This window comes from Sipha flava, unplaced genomic scaffold (assembly GCF_003268045.1).
Source record: "Sipha flava isolate LNK unplaced genomic scaffold, YSA_version1 32_pilon_pilon, whole genome shotgun sequence".
In the NCBI taxonomy this organism is placed as follows: domain Eukaryota; kingdom Metazoa; phylum Arthropoda; class Insecta; order Hemiptera; family Aphididae; genus Sipha; species Sipha flava.
The window spans coordinates 2,184,899-2,198,052 of NW_020273018.1; the positions used below are offsets into that span (position 1 = coordinate 2,184,899).

Consider the following 13,154-nt stretch of genomic DNA (forward strand, 5'->3'; position numbering starts at 1 on the left):
GGGGGGGGGGGGGGGTTATAAAAAATGGAACATTAAATTTTTTTTGAATTTTGTGTGTTTTTATTATAATCAATAAACAATATACATACACTAAACATTTTCGGGGAGGGGTATAACCCCCTAACCCCCCTGGATACGCCACTGTATATATATATTTTCAATGCCAAAAAGGAGATCCATATTCACTGTATTGCCGATACAGGTTAATATTCCATTAGTAATTCCATTTCCCCTAAATAATAATATTTATGAATATCTATACAACAAATAATAATAAAATGCATTTATATATATTATCCAAAATTATGTGTCTTTGCGATGTTTCCCCAGAACGTACCGTCAAAAATAAGTAGAGTTACACTAGGATAATGGTACTGTTAGAGACGCCAAAAAAGGAAATTGAGAAGTTATATCGTTCGTATACACCACGAAAAGACAACGACGACGCTCTATAAAAAATATTTTTTTATTGGCCAGTATTATTAACAAATTAAATAAATATATAACTGCAACCGTAACATTGTCTTGGCCCGAACCATGGGTAGTGGAGAAGAATGTGTGTATCCAGGATACAAAGGACGGTGTTTTCATCAGATGATGGCAGTTATCCAACGGATGAAGGACGTTTTGCAACATATAAATATAAATAATTTGATAAAGTTTGTTTTTTGATAATCAAACCTTTACAGTCTTTCCTTAGAAAAAGTGAAGAAGTTGGTAAAGTGTTTTTTACATTACACGGAACAGTATTTTCTATAGAACACAGAGGTCGTTCAGTTATAAAATAACATATGGAAATGAAAAATCATTTGTTGGCTTTATATAATTTTTTGAAAAATGACAATGTAACATCATATTTCATTAAACTAGAGCCATCTGGTTTGACGAGTTAGGGATTGAAATTTGCAGTAGTAGAGGGAATGTTTGCAATTCACACAATAATGTATAATTATTATTTTAGATTAATGGATTGTATTACAACTGTATACAAAAATTGCACGAAAAAAAGTTTTCTTGTACACGTAAAAACTATAAATCAATTATTCTAAATGTATTGGCCCCTCTCGCAATTGATCAAATAATAAATTTGTGACAGTTACGATTGACATTTAAATTATAAAAATATGAAATTTGTACCCAATATTTTCAATAATTTGATCTTTAAATGGGAGTTTAAATTAAAGTGCTAGAATTCACAAATTTAAAAGGAGAAACTGTGGATATATTGTCATTTTATGTAATGGTAATTCTAAAAAATATAAATGATATGATAAAATTATTTTGTTGTTTGTGAATAGTTGTAATAACAATTCTGGAGGTGCTGCAACGCAAATAACAAGAAATGTTTTAAACAATAATTTAAAAAAAAATAATACGGAATTGTTTGCGCAGCTCACTTTTTACATAAAAAAATGCAAACAAGTACTGATATCTTACCTATTGATGTTGAATGTATAGTTAAAAAAATATTTCAATAATTATATAATTGTACTGTTAAAGAAGAAGCATTAAAATAATTTTGTGATTTTATAAACACTCTATACAAAATCGTACTTGGAAGAGTTAAGATATAATGGCGATTCTTACAACCGGCAGTTTCTAGGATTATTGAAATATGTAAACGTTATCAGTTCATCACACAAATAAAACAACACATTAGATTATAAAGCAAATCATGAACAATCAACATAAATCCAAAAAAAATAAGAATATTTTGACCAATTGTTTTCTAACTCAAAGCATAAAAACAATTCATACAAATGTTTTTTTTTATTAATATTTTACACTAATTATAAATTATTTAATGTTTAACTATGGGACATAAAAATTATTTTAAAAAAATATGAAGATCTCTTTTTTGAGTTAACCTCAAATTGTTTGTCCAATTTTTTTTTTAAAAATAGAAATAGAAATGTACACCCTATAATAGTCCACAATTTCTTATAATTATAAATTGTACGCTATTTGTAGATTATTTTAAGTTTTAAATACGATTTTAAATGTACTAAATGTATATGTATATACAGCAATTACATGGACATTCAGAACGCAAAAACACACATCGATTAAGCAGAAAACGCGGTATGCGTGTCGTGAGCTTGGTTTTTTCTTTAAATGGCGAAATTATCATTGTAACGGTCGTCAACGACATATCATGCAGCATTGTAGCTTATGTATACGAGTCGAAGAAATTAACTAAAATCAATGAGTTCATAAACAGTAGCCCGCGTATATATGTTTGCTACATGTCTATACAACTAATCATAATAAATACAGAGTGATTTTCTTAACTCAAACATTGATTTCTTAACCAATGAATGCATTTATTTAAAAAAAAAATATTTAATGTAATACCAAACCAAATTTTTGCAAAATGTATTGTTCCTTTACTTTTTTTAAACAGGAGAATACAAATAAAAATATCATCTGTTAAAATACTACTATTGTACTACTGTACTACTAAAAATAATAAAATTTCAGAGAAATCAAAAAAAAAATCGAATATCAAACCAGTAGTAAATTTTTTTAAATTATTCGATGTCTTGATGAACAGTAATAAGTGAATTCTGAGCAATCCTTTGACCACACTACTCCTCTTATATTTAATATTCGTATATACATATACTTTTAACACATTTTTAAGTATTTAAATGTTCATAAAATTATTTCTCTCCGTAAAAGGAATTAAAAATTCGTAAGAGATTTGTAAAAAAATTGTGAAATGTTTTCATAAACGTTATCACATTATAACAAAGACTTGAAACCATATGAAAATGATAATGAATCTATGGATGATTATCATTAAAACGAAAAAAAAAAATGTCAATCGACCGAAAAAAAGAGTGTTTAACGCAAGAAAAGATCACTCTGTATACATAATAAAATAATACCTGGAGCACGCGCATAAGTCGTTAGTGTTTGTCGAAACACATCCGCTCTTCAGTGTACACACGACGTATATATATACGTACTACGGCGACAGCGGCAGATTTTTTTTTCAAACGGATATTTTTTCCGTATCGTTTTATACCGTAAATATATTTTATACACACGCGCATGTGACAGTCACGACGACGCGTGTAATAATACATATATCTCCTATTTATTTATTTATTTATTTATTTTTTTTTTCATCCTATCATCGCTATTCACGAACATCGGCTTTCTATAACGGCGGCGCGTTGGCCGATTGTTCTCCGCTGCCGTCGCCGTTCGCGCGCGCATTGTGGAATGCGTGAATCTGATCCCGTCGATTGTTTGGGGGACGCACGCGACACACAATTGAACGTATAGTTGTCGGCGACGAAGACGCGGCAGACGCGGCGGCCGCGTCACGCCGACGAGCGCAAACGCGCGCATAATTAGAATAATTTTTGCCGAACAGGTCCCCGGCTGCCGACGGACATCCCGTAAAGCGTTTGCGAGCCGCCGCCGCCGCCGCCGCCGCCGCCGTCGGTTTTGGCCGAATTCGCGCGCACACATCACACAACCTCATTCCATCACGCACGCTCGAAAACAATGTACATTGTAACTATAATAATAATAATATAATAATTTGTAATATTTACAGCACGCACAAACACGAATACGCTCGCGCGACGCAGAGAAGACGATGACGTCGACACACTATTATAATCGTTTTAAATATATGTATATAGTACATAATATTCTGCACATTATGTATTCCGCACCGGTACATCATTATGAACGCGACACCTATATATATTTTTTATAATGTAATGAGGACGATAGTAATAATAAATACCTTCGAGTAGAGAGAAAAAAAAACTAATAATAATAAATAAAAAATCCGTGTACAAAAACGTGATCATTTTCATACATAGAGGTTTATTCCGGCGTGAATATAATACAAATATATATACATATATACATAGGTAGGTAGGTATGTACTATTATTATTCCATATGTGGTCCTTACCTGGACGCATTCGCATTTTATGCAGTACATAACACCGAAAGGCGGTCCCAAGTCCGCGTACCAAGTAGATCCGATTTCTTTGAGCTGTTTGCCGAACTGACATTCTGAAAAATAACAAACACCAAATATGAATAAAAAAATAACGTCAATGTAATCGAATTGTTAAAATGATAATTCCGTTGAGTGGTGTTATGTTTGCGAATACCTGTGTTGGGCGCATATATATACCAACGACAAATACGCAATGCATGCACTTAATATTTTTATATAATTGCGTTACTATAGTATGTATAAATCACAACTTGTACTAACATAACGGTTGTATTATATAGTACGTTTTCTACGTATTTGAGTACTTTGATGTTCAAACGTATGTTTTACTATTTATTTTTTTAAATCGTTGTAGAATCTAGTTTGCCAAATATATTTTACTTATATGTACAATTCATAAATAATAATGAGATATAATACGAAATTATCATATTCGTTTCAAAAGCTGAATATTTTAAAAAACACTAACCCATAATGTAGATAAATTAGTCATAGATATTTCTATACAAAAGTGCTTAAACGTCTGGCAATAGAATCATTTAATTAAATGAAAGTAAATGAATAAAAAGTTTAATGATTTCTAAAGGTCAAATGTCAATTGACCATTTATTACGTATGAATAAATATATAATAAAAGTTATCATATCTTTAAATGGGTAGGTTTTATACAATACATTAGTGATGTTTATCTTTTTAATCATTCGGAATATAATCCACTACCTAATTAATAATATATATTACATGTTTTAACAAAAAATAATGGCTTTAAATGACACATGTATAAATACTTTAAACGAATTGTAACGTACCTATTTAAATACAAATATGAATCATATTTATCAATAAAACGTTACTTGTTTATCAACTTGGACTTATGGGTAAGGAATTTCTTAATTATGGTCTAACTATTTAAATACTATGGTCGTACAGCCATACTATTATACGTTATCATACCATTTGAAAACAATGAATATTAAATATAGACACCTATATTTCAAAGAATATTAATTTTAAATTAAGTAATAATCATTAAAAAATACATGGAAGTTCAGAATATACAGATATAGTTAATTATAATATTAAAATAAATGTTAGGAAATTATATTTATTTTTTTCATTAAACGTGCGGTAAAAATGTTTTATGCATTGCATTATAATAATGATAAATGAGTACCAGTAAATTATTATAAACCTATAGTTACTTATAATAAGTTATTTCATATTTATAGAATATGCTACCAACAAACTAATAATGCATGTATACTTCAATATGTATTTGCACAAATCTCAAATTAATTATCTCAATAATACATAGTTGACAAATGGTTCAACTTTTCAACAACATAATTTATGCAGAGATAAGTTAATTTAATTATACCTGCCTACCTCAACTGATTACTATAAAGTAACTATTCAAACGAGATGGTACCGAAGAGATGATTTCTTGGATATTTGAATTAAATGTTTTTACCACGATTCACTATAATGTTTCTGCATTTTTATTTTGTTATGTCTTAGAAAAACTTAAAAGTTATTTATATTATGATTATTACTTGTTTTAATTGTTATTTATGCTAAAATTTAAATGCATTCTAATCAAAATATTATTTAATAATTTATCTAAATCAAATAGCTTATTTTAGAAACAATATTAAATAATAATTTAAGCACTCTGAGTTGCTTAAAACACGAAAGAAAGAATTAGGAGTTATATGAATAAGAACTAAAATTTAAGTTTAAATTAATTTTTTTCTAAAAATCGCAATATTAACACATATCACTTGCGTACTGTCAATTTAAAAATTTCAAATTCTCCGAACACGAATGCTTAGGCCTTAGAAAGACTTAAAGATAACCTATAAAGTATTATTTCTGTGCTATATAAGGAATAAAACTGACTTATACAATATATTTTCTTCTCACATTGTTTGTTCAAATTCAATACTTACCTAAATGGTAATTAATACTTAGTTATTTACGTTAAATTATGCATAATTTAACATTAGAAATACATATATTATTATATATTTTGATTGATTTCATATAAGGTAGGACCGGAATCATGTAGAATTAAGTTAAGTAAAGAAAACAACAATTTACTCATCCACCCACAACCTCATATAAATTATCATTAAACAAAACCATTAGAATGATACATTGTTTTTACTGCAGATGGTGTGATATTACTAGTAGGCACTATTGTTTAGTTATTACTTGTATTATACGAATAGCAAGACTTAATTGATTTTCAACTAATTACTACTTTACCAAACCAAAAACCCCTCCTACCTACATCCTTGAAAAATAATTGAAACAGTGGCTTCTCTACATAGGTATATTATAGTCCAGAGTCATTATACTCGCCTACATTAGAAAATACAACTGCAAAACAATAAATGTGACTACGGAATTTATTAAGCAAACGTTATGCACTATGTAAAATTCAGCGGAATATTATTTGAAAAATATTCCACCTTATATACATATTTTAATAATAAAAACATTTCAAAACTTAATATGAATTTAAAAAAATAACAATGCCTTTAAAATGTACTAAATATAATTTTAACTAAATACATTTTCATATAGATAACACCTAAATTTTTTTTATTATCAAAAAACGAAGAAAATAATTATAAATATTTAGAATTGCATAAATATACTGATTAGTAATTCATAAATTATAATATAAATGTACAAACAATTACTAAAATAACTTAAAACATTATTACAAACATTTAAAATAATATTTAGTATTTTTAATTTAAATAGAATTTAGAGAAAAGTATAACTAATTTATTATTATCGTTGATTGACATACAACTAATATACTATATCCTTTCCCAACTAGATACGTAAATAATTTGGGAACATTTGAACAAATAATTGTTTCAAACTGATTTAAATGCTTATTTTATTCTAGGTTTTAATGACAATATAATATACTTTTAGCATATGTTTTTATCTTCCGTACAACGTATTCATTTCTAGCTCGATCATACGAGGGCTCCATAAATTATCAGGTACTTCATCGAAATAACCCATGTCTTTGACTTAGGTGGAAATATTGTTAGAAATTGAGGGATGGGGTCTGAAACTCAGGTTTGTATTGAATGGTTTTACGTTAAAACAAAACATGTAGTGAAATCATAATTTTTTTTTTTCGGAGGATATGGAGTTTTAGACTAAACCCTATTTTCGTATTTAACTTTCTTTTTTCGATATGTAAAAATTCGGTTTACATTGAAATGACAGTACTGATGAGCTTACGGGAACAGCTCTTATTCGGATACGAATAGTATAACATAAGAAAAACAGTTTTTACGAAAACCAGTTGATATAATAACGTATTTACCGCAATATTCCACTTTACTATAACTATACTACGGTATACTTTGTACCTAAATGTAGTAAAACTAGTATAATTGTGTACGTGCAATAAAAATAATATTAATCCCATCCTCTGCGGTGCGGCATGCAAAGGAATAGCATATATTATACTCGCAAAAATTCGCACGTACAGCACGTATATTGTATACATTTCGTGTAATTCAGTACGGGATCGTTTTTTTTAATTTTTGCGAGTGTTGTTCGTAATACGGAAAACCAAAAAAACCTTGTGAAAAACACGTTTTTTCATGTACTTTTTTTAAAACACCAATGTTTCTTTTTCTTATATAATTTTTCCCTCCCAACGCCGGATAGATGTATAAAAATGATTATTATCGTTGGCGTTCTCATTGTTCGGTGTAAGTACTAGTATGTGTGTGTGTGTGAATGCCGCCACCAGCCGCCAAATGACGTAAAACAGATTGGCGCCGGCCGGCGACTGGAAAACGACGGTCGGCTACAGCGGCGGCGGCTACCACGACGTTTACCCGCCGTTTTTATGCACGCAACAACGTCGCCGTTGTTCACTTCTTATTTGGTATGACCGGTTATACGCACGCGTACCTATACGTACTGTGCGTACATCTACACATGTATTCGTATCATTATTTATTAAAACATATTGGGATGAATAGAGTGAGGTGGGGTGGTGATGTGGAGCGGAGGAGGAGAATAAAGAACTTCTAATATTATAATGGTAACACATATTTAAAACGAAGTGTCGTACATAATAATATTATTATTATAATTGATCATGCATGTCCGGATTTTTTCCACCGTCTGCCGTACCTATAATATTTTACGCGAGGCTCCGCGCATTAACATGTCTGTTGTACGAGCGAATATCGCATTATTATTATTATAATGATCTGACGAGATGGTACAGCTCAGTGAACTTTAAAAAAAGAAAACAATCGCAGTCCGGGTTCTTTTTTTTTTGGCATTGCGAACACGCGAACACGCGTGCGTGTACGCTTCGCGCGTACGCGTACGCCCCCATTGACGTAAAAACGATGCCATTGACAAAACGAAAACGGCCGTCGCGGCGGCGGACGGTGTCGGCGCGGACGCAACTCGTCGGGAAGATTTACGCGTGCGTACCGTATACAATACTCTACCACCCCGCACACTTCTCTCGTCGGCTACGAGATGTTCTACAACGCGCACACGTTACCGCCGCGTACGTAAATAGTAATACCTGCATATACATGCGCGCAATAACACGCATCTCCGATGTATCTATTGGCGGATATTCGAGAGGAGGGGAGCTTAGCCCCCCTGATAATCATTAAGCCCCCTCAAAAATGTTTGCCAAATGTTAAGAAACATTTTTTTTCAAATATACATCGTACATTTCAAATATTGAGAACATTTTTCTTATAATATTATAATATATATATATTATATACCTATACAATAGCGATTTATACCAAATTTATACAAATCGCTACAAGTAGCACTAATTTTACCAATTAGCTCTGCAACGTGTGAGCGTAATTTTTCAGCTATGCGTAGAATTAAGACGTGTGATACACTTTTATGCTCCAAGATCGGTTTACTAATCTATCTATTCTTCACATTGAAAAAGACCTGACTAAAAGTGTTAAAAGTGAAGATATTTTAAATGAATTCTCAAAATCTTCCAGAATGCTGGTTTTAAAATAAAATTACTGTTATTTACTTTATACTACTAACCATTACTGTTATTTCCTAATTATTGATATGTTAATTGTTTGTTATGCATTGTATAATTTTGTAGTATCAATAAAAAAATAGATTTTTTTGAATAAAATAAAATTTGATTATAATGTTTGTAATTGCTAAATAATTTAACTCTAAAGGGGGTGTGGGGGCGAAGCCTCCATTTTTTAGATTTATGTAAATAATTGTAGCCCCCTCACCAACATTTTCAATGGATATCCGCTAATGGATATACCGCGGTGTAGTCGACTTGCGCGCGCGTGTGCCAGCCCGGGTCCAGGAGACCGTCATATCGCGACCGAAAGCGTTCGGGTACGACGAGCTTTTTTTAAAAAGCTACCCTTGAGCGCTCGTATAGGTCCACCACTATCATATTTTCGCCCGTGGGGAACGTTTGACAGGTATTCATTTTCGTGTTCGCGATGACCTGTGCCACGGTTTGAAATCGGTTCGTTCCGATTCGAAATTCCACCGGAAATCGGATTCTTTACATATATTCGATATACCTACGTAATAATTTGTACCTAGATATGTGCACACAATCGACGATACGACGAACACTGTAATTATGTATTTTTAATCGTAACTCGTGTGTTCTCGAACCATCTGTTAAATGAACACACTTTGATTGCACCAACACTCTAGAGTACAATAAAGTAATTCGTCACCATACATAATCGTGTAATTAAATCGGCAAACTAATCTGAAAGTTGATGATACTTACATTTTTAATATAAAAATTATTTTATTAAAGCTGTGTATGATTAGAGTACTCCATATAAATTATGTTGTAAAAAACATAGATAAGACATATTTTCATTAAAATTACAATTTTAAAATAATAACATATTTTTGTTGAAAATGAACTATTTTAATGTAGTTAACCTATAAATTACCGTTATATCTCCAACAAATACTTGATTATATGTATTTTGATTTCAGAGAGTAACAGAATGGATGAATTATAAGTATGAATGTACTATAATAGTTCTAATATAGAATCAATAAGATTAAATAAATTAACCAATTCAACAATCTGATTTCAGAAGAAAAGTGCTATAAAATTATAATGTATTAAAATGTATTTTTTTACTTTCATTTCCAAGATGATAATGGTACAGAAATATCAAATATACTATGACTGCAGTCGATTATTATTTGGAATGTACGCCAAATTGTCGGGAACTTATTGGCGGTATACCCTGTTGTAGGTGCAAAGTGCGTGTCGAAGTCGTTGGCCGCGTCTAGACGCCCAGTGCTCGATGGACGCGTGTGATTACTTGGCAGTTTTACGAGACTGCGGTGAATTCATATATGTACATGCATACATATATAATATGGTCGTGTGTATGTATAAAGTGCGAGCAGAAGCGATTTATTATTTTTGGATGAAAGACTGTGATTAAGTGGGGGAGCTTAGCAACGACTGCGCCCACGAAACGTTAAAAACCAAATAACGCACATGTCATTTTAAATTTAAATGGTTTTGCTATAATTTTGGCGCCAAAATTAGGAATATTAACTTCGAAAATTTGGATTTATTATTAGTGAAATATTTGAACAATTGCAATATTTGTAACATAGTATAATCATTAATCTATATCAATTTGAAACCGTTTAAAAAAATCTTCACGCCGATTGACATTGTTCTTAAATTACTTACATCATTATAGTAATTGAAACATAATTATTTATAATAGTGAAATAAAACGATATTTTTAGATAATATCACATTCAATGACTAACGCTTGTCATCAAATCTTGATACTATAATTATGGCAATAAACAATATTTACCACTCACCACAAAAAATATTTATACTATAGGTTAAGAATTAATCGATAACAACTGGGAATTATTGTGCCGTATGTACTTACGTAGGCAATTAAGACAATTAGTTGAGAGATATATATTTTTTAAATATTTAAAACTATTTTAAATTTACTAGTGTATACATATGTAAAATACAAGAGTAAGATTTAAAACTTAAAACCTAAGATTTAAAATAGTGGCAACATAATACGAGTAGGTGTGCAAGTAATAAATAAAGATAATAACACATAGATATTATCATTAATTATAAATACTATATAGTGTTTATAATCAATGGTATTATGTATGATTCTATTGACAACTATAAGTCTTAAACGTAATTAATATACAATTGTTAAATATTTTCATAGCAAATACTTCCGTTAATTCAGAGTTATGACTTTTTCTTAGCTCTATTCACCATATAATGTTGATAATAATTAATTTTTTTTAGTATATAATTAATAAAGGAATATATAAATATAATAATTAATAATATTCTTAGTTTTGTCTATAGTCTATACTATAGACTCTATATCATTCAAAATGTATTAATTTAAGGAAGTAAAAATCACGAAAATACGTCGTGGAAAAAATAAATTCCTCAATTTTTAGTAATAATATAAAATGTATATCTGCTTTGTTTTAACACACAAAATAATATTATGATTTGGAGATCAATAGAAAATAAATAGAACGTTGTACGTTATGCGAATAATAACTATGGCATGGACATTAAGCTTTGTGAACAACGAAAATTGGCGAATACTAGTCACAATTTAAAATTTCATGAATAAAAAGCGCAAAAAATATTAAAGTGTAAGTATTAAATACGAGTTACATAGAATAATCAAAATTTATATAAGCGTGCGCACAATATGTGCCCAGAATTTCTTTACACTTAATCGAGCTTAGAGGCTAATTTTATCTAATTTGATCAAGTATAATACGATTTTTTGCAATTAATGTAATAAATGGTTAAATATTTTAACGATTTTACCCAAAAAAGGATTGAATACTTACATTTGCAAGTCAAAAACTAAAACCTATTATTATAAGTTTATAATATAAGGGTTACATTTCACTGACTAAAAATATCATAAATAATAATAACTACAAATTAGTTTTCGATAATATTGATTATCAGAACTATTAACAAGTTCCTATGATACCTATGATACAATTAGCGATATTCTCTAAATGAGCTACGGAGTTATTTTTAAGTTTAATGCGAGACGTAAATTTTTATACCATAATAATTTGTGTATTATGTTTTGATTTATGAATAATTGTGAAACTTTCAGAAAAGAAACACTTAAGATTGTTTTGTTTGCTAGATACATAATATGTATTTGTTGTTCAAATAATATTATTTATTATGGTATTTTCGCAAGGTCATAAAGACATTAATATTAAATTTGTTTGATAATAACATTTACAATTTTTAATTTTAATGAAAATAAATGTTTATATATCAATCAACAAAATGGCAATATGGCATCACATAAGTTAAATATTGTTGAGAACTGGTAGACATTTTGACATTTCATGACATTAATTATGCATGAGCATGGCTATTAGAAATTTGCAGGGTTTCATGTTTAAACATGTAATAAATAATAATACTATGAAGAATAAAATAAACACACGTTAAAATATAAATATATTTTAAAAACAATCTTTGAGAGTTATTTAACTAGTTAAATACTGAAAAATGTATTTATACAATATTAAGAATAAATTTATTCATCAATTGTTAATATAAATAATATAAATATTACTAATTATTAATATTATTAATTGTATATATATATAATTATAGTTAAAGATGAAAGATAAATTGATTTGTATAATATAAAATACCTATATATATTATTTAAAGTAAAAGCATCCACAGAATTTTCTCAATAAGGGAAATATCTGTGTAATTTAGTGAATAGATCTAACCTAGATAGAACCTATACATTTAATTTTATAAAAACTCATATTTTATTAAAAAATCTATTTTATTATATGTACTTTAAATATAGGGGTTGTTTTTCTACTCATGTACGAACCCCTTTGATTCAAAACGTTAATCAGCTTCAATATTTAGTACATAATATATAACTATATAGGAAGAGTTAATTTTTTATTAAATTTTTAGTTTTTGAAAACAAATTTATCTATTAGTTTACATGTAAAAATAAAATAATATTTAAATATGCAATGTAGTTACATATAACCAGCATAAGTAAAACTTTTGGAAGATAACTCTACGT

At 29.2% G+C, this 13,154-nt stretch overlaps 1 protein-coding gene across 1 annotated transcript in view; it reads right to left on the reverse strand.

Moving 5' to 3' along the window:
• LOC112687009 (dorsal-ventral patterning protein Sog) overlaps window positions 1–13,154 on the reverse strand; it is a 35,814-nt gene that overhangs the window by 20,207 nt on the left and 2,453 nt on the right. Inside the window, exon 2 of the mRNA XM_025559514.1 lies at window positions 3,940–4,043. Within this exon, the coding sequence (XP_025415299.1) occupies window positions 3,940–4,043 (104 nt within the window). The remainder of the gene's footprint in view (window positions 1–3,939; window positions 4,044–13,154) is intronic.